Source organism: Syngnathus scovelli, chromosome 4 (genome assembly GCF_024217435.2).
Source record: "Syngnathus scovelli strain Florida chromosome 4, RoL_Ssco_1.2, whole genome shotgun sequence".
NCBI classification, from domain to species: Eukaryota; Metazoa; Chordata; class Actinopteri; order Syngnathiformes; family Syngnathidae; genus Syngnathus; species Syngnathus scovelli.
Window position 1 is genome coordinate 21,492,019 of NC_090850.1, and position 26,727 is coordinate 21,518,745.

General features: G+C 41.1%; 1 protein-coding gene across 3 annotated transcripts in view; it reads left to right on the forward strand.

Moving 5' to 3' along the window:
• The first annotated feature begins 829 nt into the window (after nt 1-829).
• Nucleotides 830-26,727, forward strand: part of lrp4 (low density lipoprotein receptor-related protein 4) — a 51,638-nt gene continuing 25,740 nt past the window's right edge. For all 3 annotated transcript variants that reach the window (XM_049717033.2, XM_049717034.2, XM_049717035.2), the window contains exons 1-2: nt 830-1,131; nt 23,766-23,912. In XM_049717033.2, the coding sequence (XP_049572990.1) occupies nt 1,071-1,131; nt 23,766-23,912 (208 nt within the window). In that variant the 5' untranslated portion in view covers nt 830-1,070. The remainder of the gene's footprint in view (nt 1,132-23,765; nt 23,913-26,727) is intronic.

Here is a 26,727-nt window from a genome sequence, read left to right on the forward strand (position 1 = left end):
GAAGACGCTTTGCTGCCATGGCGACCTGTATTGAGGCACTCACAGCCACCACTAAATTCTCTTCAGATTTATAAATGTGTGCACACACTCTTTTAGTTCACATTTGGAGTGTTCAGTTGGCTTGTTTTTGCCACGTTATAATCATTCCCCAAATTTAAAGCTGGTTAAATTCTGAGTCAGAAACCTGAACACCTTTCAACAAGGGTACTTTTTGAAAATTCATGTTAAATATATATACAAAATGTATTGTTTAAATAGACATATGTTAGGTTAGGCTTCTTAATAGATAGATAGATGTGTGTCTATCTAAAGAGGCCACTGGGGTGAAAAAATGTTTCACATACCATTCTTATTGTAACATGCATTAAGACTGGATAATGCCATTTGAGCACTTCCACTAAAGATGAGCTGTCCATTTGTATGCATTCTTTACATACACAGTTTACATATGTCTTAAATATTTGCAAACATGAAGACACGAATATCTTAGTCACCATTCACTAATATTTAGATCGCCTGCCACGGATGTCATTCTTATTTTGACTTTGGTATTTACAAAAAAAAACGGTTCACCCAAAGCACAGCAGAGAGAGAGGGGTCATTTCATTTTTGGGGTGATAATGAAGGGAAAATAAGGATATGTAAAAACAAGGTATTTGGGAAATTCATTCCTAATAGAGCAGTACGATTAATGTTTTGCTATATCACTAACATTTGATGAGTCATTCCAAAATTTACGGCGAAAGACTCAACCACATCCTCCCCCCGGCTTACTTTGGTACAGTCCGAAGTGCCTTATGGTAACTCCAGCCGGAGCGAGCGGAGCATAACATGCTTGAGACTGTTGCCGAGCAAGTCATTGAAGTAAACTTTTAAATCTCCGTTTAGTTTCGTCCGTGCATCCAAGAGGCATAGTAGCGTTTAAGCAAAAACGGGCGACATCAGTCATGCTATTAGACTAACGTGAAATGCCGGAGCGTCTTTTAGTGTCCCAAATTCGCTGATTTAAGTGAAGACAGAAGAAGGCGCAAGGGTAAGCCCGGAGAAGAGCGATACAAGCGGGCTCCAAGATGCAGCCGGGTGCCGTGCTGTGGGTTGCACTGACAACTTTGCTGCTCAGCCTGAGTGCAGGTAAGAAAATTTTGTGCTGCAAAATAAATGTGCACGCTCGCGGAGCTGAGGTCATTTTGGAGCCGCAGTGGTGGTCTCATGCTGGTGGTCTTCAATATACCAATATAGTCAAATAAAGAGCTGGCTCTCAACTTTAAACCAGTATATGTAGTAATTAATATTATTTAATTCCCTTTCATTACTTATGGTCCCTTTTGACATTTGTTCTGAATCTCTAGTAATAATGTACTATACTAGTCTGAATAGTGAATTAATATCTTTTTTATTTAGTTTGACCTTTTTCACTTCAGAGATTTAAATGAAGGTTAAGCTTGCTACATCTGAAGCTTATGTGCTTGACGATGTACTTTGAGAATATAACCTTGCCCTAAATCTTGGATGACAATGGCTTGGGTGTATTTGACATATCATTGCCAAACCGAGTTTTTCCGATTTCTGATTGCAGATGAGCTAGTTTGTTTATGTACGATAGCCTGCTTCCTCCCCCCCCTCCCCCCCTTCCCCACCCTCAGCTGCCGTGAGTGATTTCCACCACCCCCTTCCAATGTTTTCTCTAACACCTTGTATTTACAACATGTCAGAACAGCCGCTGGAATGCACAGACCCTACGGAAGCTATTTCTAAGCTCTCACAACAGGCTGCGCGCATCACGCATTGACACACGGACGCTCAAACGCACCCACAGATGCCGTGCCCTCTGACATGACCTTAAAAATAGAGCAGACAGGAAGGCGAAAATCACACCTGTAATTGGCTATTTGGACTTCAAATAGAGGCTGCGCTGATTGTTTCTGCTGCTAAATGTCACCGTATGACTCTCTTCAAAATGTCAAGCAGAGACAGAAATGAATCCAAGACCCCCTGCTCGATCCACATCCTCCCTCTTTGTGTTCGTCATCACCTCCGACTTCATTATCAATGTTTCCCCTGCCTCTGTAAGCTTTTTATCTCGTGCTTGTTTTAATCATGAGCGCACTTCTGTCACGAAACAATTATCTTTGCTGGCCTGTGTCTTGTTTTTGTCCATGGTACATTAATGTTAATTAATCAGACCACAGATTTTCCTTTGTCAAATAACTAAAAAACAAAAAATTGAATAAACAGACAACATGACTCCAAGCAATTATTGTGTTTGAAAATACAGATAAGAGCAACTGTGCACGTGACATTTCTTCTCTGTCATCTATAAAAGGATAACCATTATTGATTGACAAAGAGGAGCTTGGTATTTTAAAGGCAAGATGGTCCCATCTGACTGGAAACAACAATGGAAAACTCGTGTGATTGTTTGAGTGTGTGCGTGTCCGCAATCAGTGCGAGGTCAAGATGCCTTCCTTGATATGTCTGGTGGCCTTGCGGTAATTGGCCGAGTTTGACTAATGGTATGCTGGAGAGTGGAGGATACGCTTTTAATAATGCACTCTGGGACAGGATGATCATCTCAACCTCTGTTTCTCACCGTCCATCTTATTTTTTTTTTTTTACTTATCAAGTGTTAATTGGACTCACGGGTTTAACCTGAATGCCGCCATCCTTTAAAGGCGACTTTGCGTTAAATTTACATCGACTACAATAAAAGCATCGTATTTCTCAAATATAAACATATTGCTAACAATGCAGGCTTGGGTTGAATTGCTCAAGATATTTTTTTTTTTTTTTTTGGGGGGGGAACAGAGAGAATGACAGACAAAGACAAACGCTTCAGTACCAATCTGACACCCAGGCAGCGTTCCAACATTTCTCTGCTTGGGTGGATTTTGTTTGTTTTTATCTGCCAAACAATGAAAAGATGAAGAAGAATACAAAGTCAATATGTGACTTGCAACAAATGTCGATTTCGATCCTTTCTGCACACACATAGGCTGTTTGAAAATGTTGTACGAAAATATATATATTTTATATCTATAATTTTTTAATATATATATATATATTTATTTTTCCTTTACTAGTAGCCTTTCAAAGAACTTGCAGATGTAGCTTTAGCTACCCAGTGAGCCTTCAATGAAGATTTAGGACCCCATTAGATGAAGTGCTCCCAACGTTGGTTGGTTGGCATTCATGTTGGCAATGCTGACGTCCACCCATAAAAGACAGACAGATTCATTGTTAGCCACAAGTTGATTTTGGTCCAGATTCCACTCTGAGAGCCATATTCTCTTTTGCAGGATATGGCCCTCGCTATGTCTATGAATCACTAGCTTTTTTTTTTTTTTTTTTTTTCCTGGCAGAAAATGCATAGTGTACATAAAACATTTAGCTTCCATTCCCTCGACTTTCTTCTCCATGCTTAACCTCTTCAGGGGCTCGTGGAGCTGGAGGTGCGTAAATTCTTCATTAGATTGCGGTATTGCAATTATGAAGACTTGGACTAATGCCGAGCTAATAAACACTAAATGAAGACTGCCAAATGTCGCCCTCGAGTAGTATATTCTAAATTGTGCTGCAGTTCTGAAATCACTGGCACAACACAAGCCAGCTTTTCATCTTCTCACAAAGTCAGATTTAGCAGTGTGATGCTCACTTTTTTTTTTTTCAGGCCTCTTTGGTATTGCTGGTTAGGTTGGTGTCAGCCAGGCTTTTGCATTGACTGTGGCCCGTCAGAGTGAGCCACCTGATACCCCCACTGTGCTTTGTTTGGCCCAGCTAAAGAGATGCGATTGCACCTCCAAGGTAGCAATGGAAGTAACCTATGATTACTTGATTTCACCCCCCTTCAACACACACACACATTTCATATGGATAAATGTCATGTTTCAAACACCCCCCCTTCCCCGATCCACATTCCTGTGCTCATGTTCCTCCACCTTCCTATAAATCACAGCGCTCACTCACAGTAGAAGGCCAACCTCCCTCGCAAGAGTCCTCCAGGCTCTCTTTTTGGGGCCGTGTCTGATTTCAGAACATGATGCCATAGCCCAGAGGCCAATTTCAATTATGTTCACTATGATGATATATGGTACAGATGTCAGATTTAAGAGCACACGGGCAGAAATCAAAGTAAAGCACACTTTGGACAAGTACAAGTCGGTAGGCACCTAAGATTTACTTGATAAAAGACCGTTAAGGTCAAATGTGGGCATTTAATAAAAGGTATAAACTTACCTGTCAACAATTGGGATGCAAGTACGATTGATGATATATATATATATATATATATATATATATATATATATAATTTTTTTTTTTTGCATAGATTCAGAATCTGCCCTCGTTTGTAGCACGCCATGTTTTTATAATGCAAATAATAACATATTTAATCTAGTAATATATTTAGTAAGGAGATTTGATTGCAATTTTTGTCCGACCACTCAACGTTTGAGGAATCAGCGATACCGATACCAAGTACCGATACTATTACTAATTTTGATACGTAAAATAAAAAAAAAGATCTAATTTTAATTTTCACTATAGCAATTTTGCGTTAAGGTTTTCATTATCATAAAATATATATTTTATGGGAAAAAATACAACAAAATTTATTTAAATTTTAAAATTAATTTTAATCAATAAATAATTGTTGGTACATTTTTTTACTATCCATTCATTATCTGAACAGCTCATCCTCCATTTTACATTATTTTATATTCGATTTGACAGGCAGTTACGTAAATGGACCCAATCACGTTTTCGTTTTGGTTTGGAAAGGGGCACATGTGGCGTATCGCCCCTGTAGTGCGTCGTGGAGTTCCTGGGGGTGGCAGATTATTACAGGCTGTAATAAACTCGGCTTTTCTGTCTCGGCAGGGGGGCCGCTGTAGAGGACAGAATGATAAGCGGTGCTGGAGACTCACTGTCTGAGCACAACCAGAGGAGGAAAGGGGAGGGGGGAGGGGACCAAAAGGCATTTTGAAGGACACACGCATCTATAGTAACTTAATTCTCAAGCTTGGCTTTGCTTTCTTTGACTTGGCAGTTGTGACTCACATTTGAAACACTGACATGAAAAAAAGATTAAACGTTGGGCAGATCGCGGCGTTACAAGAATCTCGTCGTCCCCAGTGTACTCTTCGCCATGCATTATAAAAAAGCCACTTATGCGGTATGCACATCATTGGTGAGAAATGTAGGACACTCTTCCAATGTCATTCTATCATTATTGGCCGCTTTGGGTTGCCATATTTTCAACATGAACTGCACATTTGTAACGTCTATCATCAATCGTATTTATCGTATTCAATTCTCCACAGTCATGAACATTATCAATAGACTTTGTAAAGTACGACAAAATCCAAAGCTATGCCCCTCCTGTTATAAATGTTCACCAAATGTGTTTAAGGCTCGAAATAGCCGGCAAGAAGTGTGCAATGTTGTCACCCTGTTGTCCACTAACCAGCTGTTTGAGCTTATTACTACTCTGCCTTTGTAACGGATATATTTACATTTCCCTTAAGAACAAATGGGATCGTTAGGGCTTGTCACGTGGAGCCACACAAGGCTCGTCGGCTTTTGTCTTTTTATAGGATTTGCAGACAAAAGGAAATAAGCGGTATTCTTTTTAAAGAAACGATAAATGCTAGTACAGTTAAGCTTTGTCCTCCTACAGTAGACAAAAATGGATTGGGTGAGAGTTGAGTGTATAAATAACCTGAGAGACAGACAGGTTTCGTCATTTGGTGGACATATCAGATATAGCTTTGACACCTATCGTATTGTATCGTATCATATCAGACCTGAAAAGAATGTAACCAAAATTACAAAACCAGAACTTATAGCAAGAAGCGATAGGAAAGAAATGGCCCGATAGATAATTTTCAATCGTCTTGGTGATATATATAAATGAGATGAGATGAATAATCTTTTAATAGCATCAGGATGCCATTTTGTACTAATGCAAACATGCAGTTCCGTGAGTGGCGGATTTTTCATTTGCTAGATGGAATGATAACTACAAGATCACATTATTCATCATTGCCAACCACTTAGCGAGACTAAAAGTAGTGGGATTGTTTTTAAGTGAGGCTCCGATGGGCTTTTAAAAGCAAAAGCACTTATTTTTTAATTCAAACAAAGAGCTCGGTTGTTTTTTCAGAACGAGACGAGATGGGATTTGACAACCGATCATTTAGCTCAATGTTAGAACAGCTGATTGGATTTGAGTTTTTTTTTGTCATCCCGCTTACTGTATGAGCATGTGGTAGTGTCGCTTTTCGATCCCGTACTTCCCCGAGACAACTGTAGGAGAGCACCTGCTTCTATTTCTGATGTCCTTCGAGTTGTTGAAATGAGTAGAAGGCATACCAAGGCATATATGGAAGCAGAAACACGCTCAATAAAACTGCTTATGCGGAAATCACAGTCAACATTTTAACAACCCTTAACAGCTGTCATGTTTTTAAATATATTTTTTTATTAATATATTTATTTATTTTATTATCATTATTATTTATTATATTATTTTATATATATATATATATATATATATATATATATATATATATATATATATATATATATATATATAATGTTTTATTATTTTATTTTAAAATGATTATAAATTATATTTTATTTGTATTTTTTAATTTATTTTGTTATATAAATTATATTTTTATCAATCAAATCTGATTTGTTAGTTTTTATCTGATTTACTACTGACATATTTTACTAGATTACATAAGCCGATTTAATTAGGGCTCTGCCGTTTCACGTTCCTCGAGGATCCTGGCTTGAAATCCCCCATGCATCCCGAGACGCACTTGCAGAGGCAGCTCAAACATCCTCAGGGTGTGTCCCGCATATTATGCCGCTGCCTTTGCCCTTCTAGAATGACATCTTTCACTTTTGTCCCTTACTGCTGCACAATGATGTCACCTCAAAGTGTGAGAGCAGAAACCTGACACTGGACACAACGAGAAGAACCCGCCATCGTTTTTGAGCCGCTTGTTGTGAAGGTGGCAGAGGACTTCATTAAACCAACAGCGAAGGGATCTGGAGCCCCCATTGAAGCCCGAAACTGGAATGGGGACACAAGTGAAAGCATCGCGCTCCCTAATGAACTCGAGTGGCCCATAGAAGTGGGGCTTTTTTTTTTTTCACCGAGGCTAAGGAGGACAGAGTGTCAAAACAAGCCCGGGCCCTTGCTGCTCACAGGGGCTAAACGCCGCCTTTTGACTCTTCGGAGTGTGGGCATCTGAAGGGGAGGGCTCGAGGAGAAAGGAGAGGGAGGTAAAAAGTACTTGCTAAAACAATGGCCTCTTAAATCAAGCGCCCCTCCTTGCCTCTTTCCCCCATTCCCGGGCTCCCAAACACCCCTCCTTCTATTGCCTCCACTTCCAATTAGGGATACTCTTGCACAAGCGGTTGGAAGCCCCATATATCGCTGGGGCCTCAGAGGAGAAGGAGGAGGCTTAAAAGTTGGGTCTTTATAGCAGTTTCTCTATCAAAAGGCCTTAGTATTCTGAGGAGAGCCTTGTTTGGACTCCTCAAATGTGCCACTGAGGGACACGTGTAATATTGTGTCCTCCATCCTTATTCCCTTCATCTTGTTCATCTTCTCCACCCACTCATTTGCCAAAATGTCGTCAGTTTGCAAGCCTTTCATTGCTCCTCCACGCTTGGAAGATCGAGCAACGGACTCAGGTTCTTCCTGCCTCGCTCTCGGCCCCTTATTTATCCTCGGCAATTACAGCGGCTGATTAAAGAGTTGGCCTGAGGAAGCCATGTGGAATACGACAACTCCTACGTTACGCTTCGGAACAGCACCTTCGAAATAGAACTTTGGCAGTGCAAGATGAGGACAAGATGAGTTGTGGCAAGTGACAGAGAACTAAATATGCTTTGGTTAGTTAATCAGGTCACGACACTTCCTACTCAAAAAACTCTCACTTGTTTTTTTGGAATAGGACCTAACCTATGTAGAAGATCGCATGACCTAACCGTTAGGTCATGTGATCTTCTACATATAGCAGATTACTTTTCTCTATTTAATTTTTTTTTTTTGTCTGATGGCTTCAGTATGGACCCAGCATGTGGATGCAATACCGACCGTCCAAAATATAATCTAAAATTATGCCATCTTTGCATTTTAAATTTTACTGGGTCGTTTCCCCTGGGAGCAATCTCTTCAATGTTTACTGGGCTGAAACCCTCATTAAATAATTTTGGGATGACCTAGAGCACTGATTGTGAACCGTGGTGTCTTTTCAGTGACCTCTGACCTTATAAATGTTCTTTGGGAATAATGGACTAAAATATGAACCAACTTGTAAACTCTCTTTGAAACAAGAGCCAAGGAGGACTCCACTAGAGACTAACTATTTCAATCCCGTTGCAGATAAGGTGTCAGTGGAATCGCCGTGTACCGCTTCGAGAGTTTGTGGTGGAGGCTATTCTTAGGTGTAGTGGTTTCTAGGCACCCGCCACTCCCTACTCCATATAAGATGACCTTTTGCCCTTAGAGGAGGACAAGGAACGCGTGTGCCTCCAAGTTTCTCAAATGACGACCTCTTAAGCAGCGTTGAAGCGACTTGGAATGCAAACGAATCACCCACTTACCCTTGAACTGCCTCTGACCTTTGTTGGTGTTCAGAAACCTGGCGAGGAGGCACCACACTATTTCGATCACTGAGTCTGAGATGTTCTAGCCAGATAAGCGCTTTCCCACCCACAATTTTTTTTTTTTTTAAACTGATAGCCCCAGAGTGACGCTTGCCTTTCGCGCGTCCATCGGTAATTCACATGATGAGATAAAACAATATCCAGGGGACATCAAGTGCTGACCTCGTGTTCTGGATCAGGCTTGCTATGCTGTAACAGAGCCGCCATTCACTAAAGCAACTCTTGAACTCATGATGATACTCTGAACCGTCCCAACGTCTTTAGTTCCGCTACACAGACAAACGCTAGTCATTTGTTCCTGTCAATTACGTCATTTCCAATATTTGTCCTCCCCACCACCTAATTTCGACCATGAAGTCTTTGACAGTACAACCAAATGAGAGCAGACACCGTTTTTATTTAGAAGCAAAAACTATTTTTTTTTATCATTCTCATATAGACCAGCCCAGAGTTTCTTTTCAATCCAACATGAATTATTTCTCACATTTTCCACTGTATTTATTATACTCAATTTATTCTGAATGCAGTGTCCTTGCTGATATTTCACTTTTTTTATGAGTGCAAAAAGAAAGTCAGCCTTTGGAGTAGCGGGTGAAGAACATCCTAATCAAAGGATGCTAAATATACTCATCCCATACTTGGCTCTGAATCTTTCTGTGTGGGCTACACAAAAACTCAATTGTAACTCATTCACTCTGCTGCCATGGAGACGGCCACTCTGTCGGATGCTTTTATCCTGAAATTGATTCATAATTTGGGGTGAGAATGAACCCATTGAAGACATTGCTGACATGAGAGTCAGGGGTTCAACAATACCACTTTTTTTTTTTTTTCAGACCAAGTATGAGGATAAGTTTTATTTGAGTATTCACAATACTGAGCACAGTATTTATTTATTTTATTTAATAATTAAATTTTATTTTATTTAATTTATTTTTATTTATTTATTTATTTACATGACATGTTTCACTTAAAACACATTTAAAAATATTTGAATACATTTTATTTATTTATTTACATGTTTCACTTAAAACAACATTTTAAAATATGACTACTGATAATGATCATCAACCATTTTGGAGCATTTAATGAATTCCACACTGCTCATAAAAATCAAGAAACAATCGAAACCCCCATTCTTGCCTTTCGTCTGTCTTTACTGCGGCGCCTCCCTCCCTCCCTCCCTCCCTCCCTCCCTCCCTCCCTCCCTCCCTCCCTCCCTCCCTCCCCCTCAGCTGTTAAGACTCGGAATGCTGCTTGCTGTTGGTCTCTCAAATCCACAAATACTTTGACCTCTCCAAAACATCCTTGTGCTGGTACTCAATAATTCTGCCCCTTCATTTCCACCCTCAGTCTTCTTCAGTTTGTCTTTTGCCTTTAATAGAGTTTCAAAATGGATGCCCCAAATGGATCTAACTTCCGGGTCAACGGACATGGGTCGAGGGGTCACACTTGGGCTTAGCCAATCATCAGTTGGATGACCGGGCGGCCGTATGACGCTTGAAAAATCTTCCGTGCTATTATTACCGTGCAAAAATTGAGATGTTTGTTTTCTTCGACCATCGTCACTCTTTCATCACTTTTTGTTCTTCTATTCGCTCCATTGCTAAGCAACAAACCGTGACAGATTTGCACTTTGGCTCGAATTCTGTCACAACTGAGTCTAGGCCACCCCCTCCCACGTAAACCGGCATAGACAGACATACACTATATAACCAAGTACCCTGCTGATTTGCGGTTTATGGTTCTGAAGCCCCTCCCCCCATCAGAAAAGCCCCACCCCCATCCCCCTTTTGAGGTGACAAGAGGGAAGCATCCAGCTGGATGGATCTGTTGTGTTTCTCTCCTATGGGCTTTGATCCTTTGGCCCTTAGTCTCCCAAATCAGCGCCTATCCTGCCAGTCTGGAGAGGGGGTTTCGATTGTTACTTTGTTTTGGGCAAGATGGCCGACGTAGACTGGTGCGGCTCCATGGGACAGCTGGATCAGTGTGCCCCTTCTCCATGCCATAACTTCTCCCTAGCCACCACTTTCTATTAGCTTCCCTCAATGTTGTCTATAAGCCTTTGCTAGTCCTCTGGGAGTGGCGGGAGAAGTCCTGTCCCACAGAAACCCCCTGATCCTGGCCCCATTTTTTTTTTTTTTTGAAAGCTTTAAGACTGACCTGTCAGCCTTGCTCTCTTCCCAAGAGTCAATGTGGGACGGCCCCCTCAAAGACCAGTCTGCATCGGCCTTCTGTTAGAACAGGCCCCGGCAAAAGCCCTCTTGTGCCGCCTATTGTGTAGTCACACATAAGATCACAGTGAAATTCCCGTTTCGCTTGATTCCGTCCATGGGCCGCTGCCACTTGATAGTCTCGTGTGCTTTCTCCCAGCATCTTTGCAAATTGATATATGATATAATAAATATAAGAAAGAACAGGTACCTTCAGGATGCATCCATGTTGTCCTGTTTTTTTAATAATGGTCTTTTTTTTTCCCGGCTAAATATAACTATTTCGAATCTGCATGCAAGCGTCAAATTGTCTGTCCTTTTCTGAGCGTGTCAGAACATTTATTTCGCTTTCTCTGAGTGTCTACAAGTGCAGGATTTGGTCTTTATGTATGTGTGGAGCGAGCCTTGCCTTTGGAAACGGCTCTTTAATGACTGTGAATAGAGTCATCTGTAAGTGCTTCAGTGTTTCATGTGAGACGCCACCATTTTTCCCCCTCTTGCCTCTAATCAATCACAGCGCCTCACACTCATCGCCCTCGCTGTTTGTCTTCCTCTTCTATTTTGTCTTGGAAAAAAAAAAAGGAGTTTCTTGGACCCCTCCTCTGTCTGTCTTTTAAAACCAGGGGTGGCGGAGAGAAGTAACAAAGGAAAAATGGTGTTTAAAAACCAACGAGAAGGTCAACGAATGCTACTATGGCGTTTAAAAAAGGATTCTACGATGTCATGAAACTGAGCTAAACTAGTATTGTTTTGTTTTTAACGCCTGTAACTAATCCATTTTAAAGTTTAATTCACACTCATGCACACTTATGTCAAGTCAAGTCAAGTCAAGTCAAGTCGAGATTAAATGCTGCGATGATTAAAATAACTTTCAGTAAATCATTGACTACTTTTCATTCAGCTGAAGTCAAGTCAAGTCAAGTCAAGTCAAGTCAAGTCTATTTGTATAGCCCTAAATCACAAACAGTCTCAAAGGGCTTCACGTAAATTTCTAAAGAAAACCAGGCTCAAAATCTTGAAATGTAGAAAAACTAACATCAGTTTTGGATTCCATAATTAGTACCATAAGACTGAATTCAACCAAAATTGTGTTCCTCAGTGTTATGAACACAACAAATCACAACAAAGCACTAATTTAGACAAATTATTTGCGAAACATAAAACTGACTTAAGGGTAAAGGATTTATTATTGTCACTTTGCCAGTACAGCATAACTTCTTATCAGTCTTGCCACAGGTGTGCTGCAGGTAACGCCGCCGTCTTCGCTTGATCTGATCGGAAGCTGTTCCTTTTCTCTCACGTTGGCCTCCCGCAAGGTTTGGAACGCTTTGATAGGAGCAGAAAAAGGGTGCACTGGAGGGGAGAGGATGGCTGTTTTGGCCAGTGATCTATCGCTTCCGTACTCCTTGCCTATATCTTCCTGTCACGCGCACATGCACGAGCTCAAGTTCATTGCATACGAGTTCCGGGAGGCGGTTTAGTTGGGAGGCTCTTGGAGGGAAGAGGAGGAGCGGTAATTATAGAGCTTTGAGAAGGGGCCCCAACTCTCTGTTTGGATGCATTTCATCCCTTCGCCTCCCCGTAATCCCCACAGGAATAAACAAATTGGGGTTTTCAGCTAGCAAGTTGGATGTGGTCGCTCCTGTGATAGGATTGAAAAGAGGTGTGTGTTTGTGTATGTGTGTGTGCGAGCTCTTAACCACAAGTGCAGTAAGTGGCTAATTGCTCTGCTCTGAAATATGCAAATTGACACACAGGACTCCACCCACGGTTTTGTTTAATCAATAGGTTTCTTATCAAAACCACTGAATTGTTTCTCAAACAATTTTACAACTGTACTATTTGTGTTTGTCGAGGAGTGGTGTCTGTGATATTGGTTCAGCATATTTCCTTTTGCTTTATTTGAGTAAACTTTTTAAAATTGGCTGGTCGACAGATTATTCCGTTTGACCTTTAAGATCATTTCAACTTCCCCAAAAGGCCAAGAAGCTGCTGATATGTATTTCAATGTGTGAATCTGTTTATAAAACAATACTGCAGTATCTTATAATGTCGATAATAAATCAATACTGAAATAAAATAATGTCAGTAGTTTGTCATTTGAAAGTGAAAAAATCTGAAAACAATTAAAAAGTAAAATAAAAAATTAAATGACCAAAAAAAGTCTGAAAAATCTGAAATAAATTACAAAGTAAAATAAAATAAAAAAGAAAATTACCAAAATTAATTTCCGAATTTTGTGGTGGCGGTTGTTTGTGATTTTGGCTAAAACACAAATGTCTAACACAATAACTTTCTTCTGCTTTCATATTTGATTAAGGATCGTTAAATCATTTCCATTCTCACTTCTATTCGTTTCAATAACATTATGTTCTGCAGCTGCTACACTTGGAAGAGACCTTCCGAAACTTCTGCCGTGCAGGATTGCACGCACACTTGTTCATTCAGCTGAATGAAAAGTAGTCAATGATTTACTGAAAGTTCTTTTAATCATCGCAGTATTTAATCTCCCCTTCTGTCTGGAGGTCAGCAATCGCTTTTCTTCCCTTAGCAGTAAAACAGCTTCATTATTCAACAGTTTGTTGACAGCCTAAAGAGGCTGCTGTTGAGAAGGTTCAGCTTGTCTTCCTCTAGCAGGTCCGATGTGGGTCGCTAGGTTTTTCATTAACGTCTCTCGAAATCTCTTCCTTCTTTTCCCCCACTGGCATAAAACAAACAACAAAAAAAAAGCTCTAAGCTTCTCTGCTCCACTTAGAGTTACGGCCGCTGAAATATTCCGGCATAGAAATGAAATAAAGCAACTTAGTCATTTCTGTTCAGCAGGCTAGCAGTCCTTAAATCTTGTCGGTTCCCCTCGGCAAATCAAAAACATTGCTTTGTTCGCTCCTGAGACGGGCAGTTCATCACAAACACACAAAATGGAGGCCAAGTTTGGGTTGGAGCTCAAACCTAAAATAAGCCAAAGATTTATGAACTCCAAATCATTCTGAAGTTGGTTTTCACTCTCGTGTGTTTAAGTATCCCCAAGGCCGACATTAAGGCCCCTTGTTGACATTTTGGTTGCTTCAAACACAGAAATTTAGCTACTAGCTTGAAATGTATACATTTAGCTAACCTTTGTTCAGCTAACCCGAAGTTGAAGGTGAATAATTTGGCTACATTTTTAGCAAGTTTTGTCCAATTTAATCCATGAACTTTATAACTTTCAACTAATCCATCAAATTCATGGTTAACCTATCAAAGTCAATTACTTTTAGGTCTTGTAAGGACGATATCGTGTTTTGGTATTAGCACAATTTTCTAAATGTGTTTCTGACATGCAACGCTTAAGGAAGGGCATTCTCAAATGGTGCTTCATCCATTAATAACAGTCATCGTTCGATAATTGTCAAATGAATGCGCTGTTATGTTCGTATGGAGAAAATAAGTCCCTGCGACGGCGTGCCGTAAACAGCCCTGAAGGAATTTGGGCCAACAGGCAAGCCACAGCTGGCCCCTCGCCACGCTCAGACGTCAGACGGCACCTCCACTGTCTTCTCTTTTGCGTCTGGGTCATATGACACTGCCCTTATGGTTTGAAGTGCCCTGGAGGGCTTGTTGCTTTTAATCAACACAGACAGACGATCCTGGAAAACACTTGTCGGAGTCGTCGGTTTGGTCTTGCAAACAGAATCGTATGGACGAAGCAATCTATATGGAATGCAAGATTATCTGAAAGCTCGCTGGAATGTTTCTGTAGAACTTTGTTTCGAGTAATAAAGACCAACTGCGTCGTCAAAGCTATACAGAGATTAAATACCCGATAGTGTTCATATCTTGAATGTTCATGTCTAGATATCGATAGAAAAACGATATATCGTTCAACCTTCCTGCTATCAACATGAAAATATACGGCTACTTGTTTTATGGGCACAACCTGAAACCTTTTCTTTGTTCTCCCCTTAATGATTTTCGTGCAGCTGTCACTTGCTAATCCCGCGTGGTGGCCATCAAAGATTGATGACTTTATATTTCCAAAAACCTTGGGGCACATTAACATTTATTGAAACACAGCACACGTAAAAGTCCTTTCGTTCAAACCGCCTCGGTCTTCCCAGGAAGGTATTAAATCCCAAATTTAATGTCTAATCGGTGATCACGATGAGACTGAATAATTGGATGATGTCACCGTTTCATTTTCGCAGCATTTTATAATGCTCGTAAAAATTTTTAAATTTGATGTTCCCACTTTAATGTGAAGGTTAACGGTCCGTGAACTCTTATCATAGCACTGAAGTCGTAAGACGAGTAGAGGTGAAACAATGAATCGAGAACTAATCAATTATCTTAATCGAGGATTCTTTTTCAAAATTGATTCTTTTGAGACCTTTCTTTAAATAATCTTCAGAATTGCAACCACTCATCTGTAAATATTTCAGCGCAGATTTCTTGAATCAAAATAAGTCCTTTTGGAACATCTGTTTTCACTTTGGGAAAACAATGATCAACATTTTGGCCTGTTTTGACATGTTACGAACCAAACCACCAACTGAAACATAATCCGTTTGTCCGTCTCTTGCGCTATCACTGAAAAAATATCAGAATTGAACCAAGGGATGGAAAATAAGCAACTGAAGCCGATTCGAATCATCAAAAATGGAAAAATCAAACGATTATTGAAATCATTCTTAGTTGTAGGTGTGCTATGTACAAAGCAAACATCGGAAATTGTTGCGCAATAGGGAGGTCATTAGGGCAGGGAATAGTTTTAGATGTCATTATGAACAACATTTTCAAAACATCCTTTTTTTTAAGGTGTTAAAATGCTCTGTGCCCTTTCAGCTAAACTATATTTGACTTTCCGGTTTTGGCAAATAACACCATAGCAACAAAAGCAGTTGGTGAGGACTTATTATTAGGCTGGATGATGCGGCGCCTCGCTATCCTACACACAATCGAAAACAAAGGTAGTGGGAGTTACGTGGTTTCTTAAAATGAAATAATATCCTATAAATAAAACAGACTTATCCAAAGGTACGCCGACATCGTTTTAAAATTCCGGAAGTATCGTTTCAAATCAGGACCAGCTACAAATCGTATTTTGCCTTTCAATTGTTTTTCAATACCTCACTCCTCTAAAGAGATCTTGAGAAAAGCTCGAGTCGCTAATTGTCCTGAGAAACGTCGTTCTGCTCCACCCCGAGACGCTATTTGCACATTGGCATCAATAGTGAAATAATCAATCAAAGTTTTAACTCTGCAGGTGCCTCCTAATTTTCTACAGCAATGGATTTCCTGTTCTGCCTTTTCTTTGTTTTCCCTCATCTTCAGACATACAATTGGTTCGTATTGATTTCCTCGACATCTGAAATGACTCACTCGCTTGTTCTGGGAGAATGATTCGAAGATGTCTTTAATTTTCTTACCCATTTGAGATGAAGTTTATTTAGATGTTTTTTGTGGCTCTCAAGATAGTAGGTGGGAAAGATTGATAGTGTATTCTCTCTTGGAAGGGGGGATAATGTATTTAGTGGCGCAAGGGCTGGCAAGAGGTGTGCTGCGGCGCCCCTGAGCAGCAGTTGGCCCTCCTCGGGTGTTTTGTAAGCATTTGACAGGTGAAATAGTGTGGGAACTGTGGGGGGTGTTGCTTTAAATGCTTTTTGTTGAGCTTGTCGGGATGTGGAGGTGCCGAGTGAATGCTCAATAGCTCTGTAGGAGACGCTGCTGAATGCTTTTGCACTGGGAGTAAAAATGGCTGCCCGGATTGTCTCGGAGGTTCGCTGTGTCGGGAAACGCCGACTGGGACTTTAGTCACCGTCGAATGATCTTAAGAGCGTTTTAGTTCCTGGTTGATCTGATTTTTGTGACGTAATCTTCTGCTGTGGTTACCGACGTTGTGGATGGAAGTTTTTCATCAAGGCGATCTGTCTTACCATGCTTGCGGTTGGTGTGTTGTGGAGATCTTGCACGGGGCACGATAAATCAAACTCAGATGTTGTTACATCCCTTCCAAATGTGCTATTAATCTGTTTTTATACGTTTGCTCCAAAGCCCTATAGGCGGTGCAGATCGTTTTCTGAAAAAGAAAAAAGGAAGGAAGGTAATGATTTTTTTTCCTCATCCTCACGAAGGGTCATACTGTGGTTTTGATATTTAAGGGTGGAAAAAAGGGTCCTGAAAAACCAGAGCAGAACGGAATGGACAAGTTGTATTTTCCTTCTATTTGAGTTTTGGCACGGAAATTTTGTGGCGGGAAATAGGAAATGTCGATGGGAAGGAGGCTGGGGTGAAATGGTGTAAACAAATTGAGAAGAAAGTGAACGGATGAAGGAATGTGGATTTGCTTTTTGGGATGGAGAAAGTTAGGCCGAGAGAGAGGGATTGTTCGGGGCCGGCGCCTGGCGTGGAGTATTGTTCATCCTTCTCTTTGGAGCTGAACGACACAGGAGAGTTTCACACGCCACTTGCGGGCATCCTGCTGGGCAGCCCCGGAAGGGGGCCATTGCAGCCGGCAAACAAGGCTTGGCCATCGGGATAAATTACTTTGAATGAAAGGCTCTGTGTTTGCCGTTTTTCCCCTCTTATTCTGAAAGGAGGCAGAAAAGGAAAGAATTCAACCTCAACCGCAGGTTGTCGGATTCAATTCTGGAAAAAAAGTCACCAATTCAGACGCCCTGCGGACTCTACACCCACCTCTGCCGGAATACTCGGCAATTTTGTTGTCCCGTGGTGGTTTGCGATGATTGTTTACGGACGAGGTCCTCATTTGTATACGCAAGCTCCTTGAAGTCCAAATTGGTGTGACCAAATTTGGAAAACACTGGGCTCCTTATACTCACGCTGGCAACTCCAGCTTTAATCTAATAATTCCGTCGTCGCCCCAAACCGGGCAGTTTTTACGTTACGTCGAAATGTATGCCAGGTTAAAGCGAATCCCTCGATGCCGTGTCGTTTTCTAACTGAATATTGATTGCGGAGCTGGGACCTCGGTTCCTGCTCTTCTCATCCAGGCAAAGCCCCATAAAGCGAGTTAGCGCTTGCCCACATGGAATAATCTCTTCTTATTACATTTATATCCTCATAGTGAGTTCACATTGGCAGACTTATCTGGCTTTTGCAGCCGCTCCAAGACGTTTAATGAAGAAAATTGCTCATGTGCAAAATCCATCTTTGCTTTGGAGCCTGCAGAAAAGACAACTGTTCAAATAGATGATTGGAGAAGGCTAACCTGCGTGTTGTCAGCTTTCAATTGAGGTTCTTTTGAAGACTTGATAACTGCCGGTTAAAAATAGACATCCATTTTTAGATTGTTGCAATCATTTGTGCTCGGGATGGAAATTTTAACCCAAGGGGCCTCGGTATGGAAATCCAAAATCTGGAAGTGGACAAAATCATGGTCAGGTCTGCTTCTCTGTCTTTCATTCTGTTCATCTCGTAAATCGACATGATTTCTTCCCCAGATTGACTCGAGTCTTTCATCACCCAGAGTAAAAAATTGATGAATTCCAAGGAGGAGAGGGGAAGGCGTATGTTTTGGCACAGACTAGTGACTCATGTAGCAATCCCAGTCTGACTCTGCACTGGATCCAATCCAGCCAACATTATTTACAGACACACAAATAATAGCAAGGCATGAATTAGCAGAGCGTGTCCATTGTGGGCAAGTGCGGCTGGAAACGGCAAGTCGTCGCACAGGCGGAGGTTTCAAATTCCATCTGACATCTATTGGTTCAGCTCGACTTGATCTTGGGGGGTCGGAAGATGTGTGTTTTAGGTCACGTAGTGTGTGTTTTGAGGTTTGAAACCCCAGCTGTTAAGATGTTTGAAGAACTTTGTCAGTAGCTACCTACATGCAAACTTTTTATTGTTCGTTAAATAAAAGGCTGACACTCTTGATTTACTTGTGGGGAAGTTTAATTATGTGTTAGATATATATAACTGTATATTAGGGTTACTGGAAAATTGGTTTAATTCAGGTTGGACTTTTGGATTGTATGTGTTTTGGGTTGCCGTTATGTCATAGTCGTCTGAAGGCAGAATGACGAGATGGCGACTCAAACTCACTGATGTTCTGGACGCATTGAAGTTCTGATACTTGTGTGCTTAGCAGAGGCCCTAGTTTGGGGGTAAAGTTTTTGTCAGCGGGGGGTGTCATCTGTCTGGCAATCTGCGGATTAGGGTGAGCTTGGACACCAAGTGCTCGCTCAGCACATTACCCACCAAGTATGGAGTTTGCAGCCAGAGGCAAAATGTAGAACACTGCTCTGATTACATTGTTAGAACTTGCACGCACAAGTTATATTTTGGTGAATATGAAAATATTTTTGTTTTATAAGGCGGAGATGCATGTAAACATTCCAGATTCAATACAAAAGACACATTTTAATGGCGCTTTATGTGGTTTAAAACGATTCAGCTACCGCTTCAATTTCTCTTCAAAATGGCCGACAACCGATTGGGCAAAACGAAGCTTGGTCACAAACCGATAACCACCGACATACCTTATCGTTTTTAAACACATTTCAGTCCCTGACAACTTTTTATTGCAATTTGTCACCCAATCTTGTCAAAAGTGTCATTCTTTCCCAGCATTTATCTGACTGCTATGACAGTCACGCTGCTGCCTCAGCAGGCCTTGAACAAATAGATAGACTTTTCTCTCGCTTTCTCACTCTATTCCCTTCCTCTCAGACTTCACGCAGAGTGCTGGTTTCTCACCCACACCTCATAAAAAGACCACATGAGGCTTTCCTGTTCACGGTTAGGACCACCAGACCCGTACTTCCTTATCTTCCCTGCTTTATGGCTAACACAGCAGCCATTTTTTTTTTTAAGGAATTCAACAGCAGCATCTGCATCTTCATTACCCCGTGTCGTGTTTGTTGCCGTTGCAGTTCACCATCGAGGTCATCAAGTCATTACAGTTCCGCTTGTGATACTGTCTTTTGTCGTGAGAACATTCCGGAGAACATTCAACTAATCCACAACTGAATTATGTCGAATATAAAATTTGTATGTTTGCTGATAATTGAACTCTTGGTTCGAATCAAGAAGTCGTCACACAACTATTGTGCTCCTCACAAATCATCGCAGTTCTTTGTGTATGTCAGAATTGTGTTCTTTCTTTTTCCTTTCCATGTTGGTCTCATTCTGTCTGGCTCTCGCCTCTTCAACAAAGTGCCAGCCAGAATGACCGGCAGCCGTCCACTTATCGCCGGCCAAGTTAGTGTTATGTTTGAACTGAATTCAGAGCCAGTTATGAATCGTTCGTGTGTGTGTGTGCAGGTTTTCAGTACGGGACTGTATGCAGTTCTGGTCATTTGGTTTCTTATTTCAACTAATAACCTCTTTAGCAACAGGGCGATAAATCGTTCTAATTATGGTGTTCTTGTTCCTTTCAAGAGAAGAGAGGAGGTATCCCCCCCCCACGTACTTCTTAGTTGCACTTTGTTAACTGACACTTGTTCGTTCGTTTCTGTACTTTCTCTTATGTGCTTGAATGAATCACCGCACATGACTACAATGTGTCTCTGCATTGAAGTTAGGCTGGCCATGAAAGGTCAGCCAACAGCAAGGCTGGAAATTGTTTGCCATCAAAGGTCGGCCAACGGCAGTCGGAACAAAAAGACACACCCTCCCGCTGAGTTATAAGAACGTGATTGAATGCCACTGTGTGATAAGAGTTTTAATGAAAGTCCGAGATGAGCAGGTGTGAAAAGAAAACCCGCGTTGTGTGCGAGCCCGAGGGATGAGCTTGTGATGATGAGCCTGTCCAGAAAGATTTTTAGTTATGCTTTGAACATTTGGCACGGACTCAGAGCTTGTTTGTCACTAGCACATTCCCGAGTCGCCAAACCGAATCTTTTGGAGTGAATTCCAAAACCTCACAACCTCTTTCATACACTTTGTTGAGCAAGGCTCAACTTGCCGCTGCTGTGGTTAGCGGCCGGTTGCACTGGTGCAGCTTGACCTATGATGGGTAAATTAGTAGGTGTAGATGAGCCAATGGAGCAGAAGAACTGGCTGGTTTAGCATCTTGCAGTCATGTCAGCGTGGCAGAGCCCACAGAACCGCAGGGAATGTCGTGAATGTGTTCTTTGTGGCCGCCATGGAGAAACTTAAAAGTACCCATATGTTGTCATAGAGTTAAAATAGGAACAAAGACCCTGGGAAATGGAATGTTCACTTATTGGAGTTGAATGGAATTAATGTTTTTTAAAGCTGCAAATTCAGTTATGTATAACCCGGGAATTGTTTCTGGACGCTTTCCCGTAAAGTTACAGTCGCTAACTTTACAACTGGACCTTTCAGCCTACCTTAAATTTTTGCGTTTTTACAATTCGAGGTATCAGGAGCAAAACTGGCTCGTTGTCTTTATAGTCCCACAAGTGAAATTCAAGAAATTGATCTATCGAATGGAAAAATACTCCAAAGCATTTTTAGTTTAAGATTTAATAGCGATTAATTAGTTCCATTGATGTAACAAAATGTTTGGTTTGGATCGATGCTGAGCTTTTATTTCCAGCCCGCATTTTTCCACTTTATGAAAATATTACCAGAGTTTATAGTTTTATGCGTCCTCATAAATTGTGGTATTTGTTATTGTTGCTCAGAGTTTCTTTGTAGGTCGTTATTTTGCGTTGTTGTGTCAGCAGTGTTAGCACAAACACGATGAAGTGGCACTCCAGTCGGATCCATTTTGATATCGGCAACATAAAGGTGACCAAAAGGCATTCCCATCTCGTTACTATGTCAGGTGACCCAATCAACCGTCCTCTATTTTGTGCTTATCACTTTTTAAACCGTGACACTGAATGTCGTTCAGACCCTCCAGGTAGTCCCGGGCGGTCGTCGGCTAATTAACTTGCAGTTTTTTTTTTTTTAGCTCAAAGCCTGCCCCCCTCTCAAGCTCGGCTTACTATTGTGTATTTTGGCCCCACCATTCTCTCCTCCATTCCTCACACATGTCAATTATAACAACTAGAATTTTTTTTGGTGCGAGGTGTGGTGTTGGGGTGAGTTTTGCGGTATTATTTGCTTGAGATGTGGGACCACCTGTGCTGGCCTGTTTAGACAGTTTGCGGCTGAAGCGGCGGTGGATCCTTGGTGGCCTTTGTTTTCTTTTTCCCCTCTCTGACGGATCCCGGTTACAACACACGAAGAAGCTTCTGGCAGAAGCAGCAAGGTGAACGGAGAGTTTAGTCGGCAAGTTGCCTGACGAGCAAGAAAGAAGAAGCCTTTGTGTAGTACGTTGAAAGAAACTTATCCAAAAGCTGCTAGTTTCAAACTCAGACATCAACGACAAGAGATGACAGTTGACAGTTTACAGGTCATTAAATCATCCCATGACTCTGCTGTACATTCACGATTCTATATTCTCGTAAAGACTGAATGGCGGCTGAAAACGTAAAGCTCGGTGTCTCCTCAAAACAGGGCCGCCATGTGATTTGCTATCTGTGGGATGAATCGGAGGTTAGTCATGCTGGTTGCCTTCAAAGCAGCACATTGCCATGCCTGGCAGCTGCATGCTGATTCTCATCCAAATGTGCTCCTTCTACTAATAATCTGTTGGTCTGGAGTTATAAAAAAATGTTTATTTTATTTTATATGGAGCTGATCACATTTCCGTGTTGAGGAATTAGTTGCGGAACGTTCCTAATTTTATCACTTGCCGTTCCGTGTTAACAACGAATCAGGCTATTTATTTGCAGTTTTAGGTATTATATAAAATGTGTTTTTTTTTTTTTAAAGACTAATTATTCCACATTAAGTAATGATGAGCAAGGAAACTCTGGAATTAGGGTGTTCCCTTTTTCTCCATCAGACAGAGAGGTCTGGAAATCAGGGTCAGCGAGGAAGAGAAGGTGGGGAAGGGCTGGAAATAAGACGGACAGCTTTAGGGGAAGTGTGATGAAGGGATAGCGAAAAGAAAGGAATGAGAAGAAAGAATGGGGGACTAAAAAAGAAAGAGGCCATTAATTTAGTGCAGTGGGAGGGATCTGAAGGTTACTGAGCTCTCTCTGCCAGGCCCTCCTGGGTTGACTGATGCCTTTGTGAAGGGGCCAGAAACCGCATGCACACACACACACACACGATCAGACTCACACACACACACATGATCAGACTATCCAAAACCATCCATAAAGTATTCCTCTGAGTTTGTTGCTAAATACAAGCTAGCTTCATCTAACTAGGTGGTCATTAATGTACTTTCAAATAAACATTTATGCTTTTCCCAAAATATGTGTGGGTCACTTATTTCTATGATTCTAATGGACATAGCATTTTAGCGTACACTTTATATTTAGCGAGACCCTTAGCTATATTTTGTTACATTTTTCAAAAACAATATAACCAACTTAATTTAATTGTTCCATTCCAACGCCCTCATTTTATTTAAAGACTGAAACAAAACAACAAATGCTCTGATTTATTTTCTTAACACAACATATGCGTCCAATTTTCTTGTTAACTTCTAATTTGTCTGAAACAATTTGATCTCTTTCTCCGTAGAACACATTTTGCACTTGTTTTTTTGTCGTACAGAAATGAGGAAATGTGAATAAATCAACAAGCGTGCTACTTTAGAACGATGTTATCTCCGAGTTGACACGACAGTGCTTGTTCAAACTGGCAGACACGGGCCGGGATTTGATCTTTCTGAGAAGGCAAACTACCCGAAGCCGTGTTACACATGGATGTTCCATCAAACGTGAAATCGTAGCCGTGTCTCGTAACTTGATCTGTTTGTTTTGGTGCCAAGCAGGAATCATGCAATGTATTTTCTTTTTATACATTTGAAAACTTCTGACCAGTTTTAATATGAACTACCAACCATTTCATTGTTAGTAAGAATATGCAAAAAATCTGAATCCATTTTCTTTCTAGGAGTTGAGGGCAGTGCTGAGTGTTCCTGCGGGAGGAACCACTTCACGTGTGCCGTCAGTGCGTTCGGCGAGTGCACCTGCATTCCGGCTCAGTGGCAGTGCGACGGAGACAACGACTGCGGGGACCATAGTGATGAGGATGGATGCAGTAAGTTTACAAACTTTTTTATCTCATCTCACTCCCATTTCCTCTTTACTTGACCCGTGTTTCACGGAATATCCCGTTTGCAAAACACTCAGAAACAATTCAAGGTCAGTATTAACAATGAACGCTACAAGTTTTTCGATTTTGAAGAAACGTACACACAAAGTTGTTTTTTTGCACTGATTTGTACTTTCTTTCTATTCTATTGTTACATTCCATTTCAAACACAAAGGTGGCAATTCTATAGTTTCCATTTCAAGACTCCACACTTTTTTTTTTTTTTTTGGACCATAAGGTGCACTTGAATTCATTCAATGAACTCATTTTGGAAATTTTCATATAAAGCATGCACCTGTTTTTCTTTTGAAAAAAAAACAAAAAGATTTTATGTGCGCTTATAGTCTGAAAAAAAAAAAAAAATCCAGGAACACATTCTAGCAGACTAGCCTGCATGGTGCTAATTTGACGACTGGACTTCTAAATAATGCCAGAAAAAAAAACGCATGTGCCCGGGCAGCCGTTTCCTGCATAAATAGGAAGAAAATAATAAAAAGACCAAGTATAATTGGGCCCATATGGATCCCATTATCACCAAGGGAAACACTGAACGGTTCATTGGTCCAGGCAGCCTCGTATTTCTCGTGCAGAAGCAAGCAGAAGCACTTTGCATCCCGTGTCTGACCTTGCAGTACAAGTGCTTCACGAAGATATCAGTCGTCAGGGGCGGGATGTCCTCTCCGTTTCAAAATTTTATGTCGAAATGCAAAAGGTTAATGTAAGCAATGTGGAAAAAAAATCTTGTTGGATTCTTTGGGTGTGATGATCTTGTCACACCAAATGAGTTCGAAACTGGCAGATAGGATACTAAGTGTTATTGATCTGCAGCCAGTTCAACGTCTGATTGCGGCCGTATTGATCGGTTGTGCGATGTTTATTGGAGAAGACACATGGATGCAGTCAACAGATATCAAAGCACGTAGGGGGTGGGAGCCCTTTCCAAACCATTAGTACAGTTTGATCAGTACTCCCCCGCCCCCCCTATGTAGTTTGAGTGGATAGATTTTGTTTGTACCACGACAAACCGTCAGTAGTAAACGATCCAGTTACAGTAGCAGAAATGAAAGTGTTGATTCCAATAATTCTGCTCACACTGCTAAAATATTTGATCTTTGAATTCTTGTTTTGTTCCGGGACTGGATTACTGGAAATCAAATCAAATTTATGGTTGATTTTTTTTTTTTTCTTTAAACAAAGTAGTTTCTATAACTCAGTAGAAACAACAGGCATTTGTGAGCGTGGGAGTGTAGACCCAAAATGACAACACACACACATTTGTAGTCCTAAACACAGAGACGGCTCCTCTCAGCATATTTCGAACAGTGCAATTGTGTGACGACTGCAGACTTTCTTCTGAACTTATACATTGATGTCAATTAATCAATTTCTTAGAGAATGTGCCCATTGTTCTGCATCACACTGGAGGAATGTGGAGAAACGACAAGTCTATGAAGCTCCCTTTTGTAAACTTTGGATCTAATTACAACGTGGGAATCACATGGAAATTGTCTAGATGTGTTTCCGCAAGTATAGACGTGAGGCTCGTCTTCCTCCAGATAAACTTTCATCGCCGTACCGAGACTAAGGCGAAAAGGAGAGTTGACGAGGGACTTTGAAGGACATTAAATTTCTTTTTAATAGGCGTGCCAGTCCGTTGAAGTGAAAGACAGAGCAAATGACACTTGAGGAACACTAATATAGTTGATGGAGTTTCAAGGTGAGGAGAAAATGGCAAATGGCCTTTGCAGCTTGCAGTCACCTTATACAGTAGTAGGAAAGGAAACATGTCTTGTAAATCACAATGGGCGTTCTCACTTAAGTAATAATTTAGCCTCATGTTTATTATTATCATTATTATCCTTCCTTCTTTCCTTCCTTCAACCCATCCATCCATCCATCCATCCATCCATCCATCCATCCATCCATCCATCCATCCATCCATCCATCCATCCATCCATCCATCCATCCATCCATCCATCCATCCATCCATCCATCCATCCATCCATCCATTTGTCATTATTATGCATTGGTGCAGTGATTTCAGAGTCCTAAAAGCAAAACAACAATCTTGGCAGACTTGTACAGTAAACAGCCTGGAGAAAATGGAGGAAGTAAAACTAATGCAGTGTACCATTGTCTTTGGGCCACAAGCAAAATTCTTCCGGAAAATAAGCAGCACGTCCCTTTGAACTCTTCAATTACCCTCATTGCAGAACGGAAACAAGCAAACTAACTGAGACTGATTAATGCGTGTGTCTCCCATCTCTTATCTGAATTATCTTTCATGAACTCTTTCCAAAGTTCAATGTTATAAAACATAACAACCCACACTGATTCGCCATGTTCAACACGGAATATGTGACTGAAAAACGGTTGGAGATTTATACATCTTTGTCAGTTTTACAGCACCTCCCTCATCGTTCTGCACATCATTCAAATTGATTTGGATTTATTTTGGTCACACTCCACCGATGTAAGCAGGCCTTGAGCTATGCTCGGATTCCCGCTGTGTTGAAAGTAGCTGAGCATGTTCAAGTGTAAATGCTTTCAGCTCCAGCTTGGGGGGACATAAAAGCAAAAGAAGATGGATGTCAAATACAGCGTGTGGCCTCTTTCACTGGCAAATTGGAAAGCATTGCTATAAATATGGGCCCACTTCGACGCGGCCTCGCTTGTTTGTGGCGTATTATGAACAGCCGCAATATAGTACCCAAGTGTGTGCAAATGTACTGATCCAGCATTCTGTGATGCTGGTGTTTTA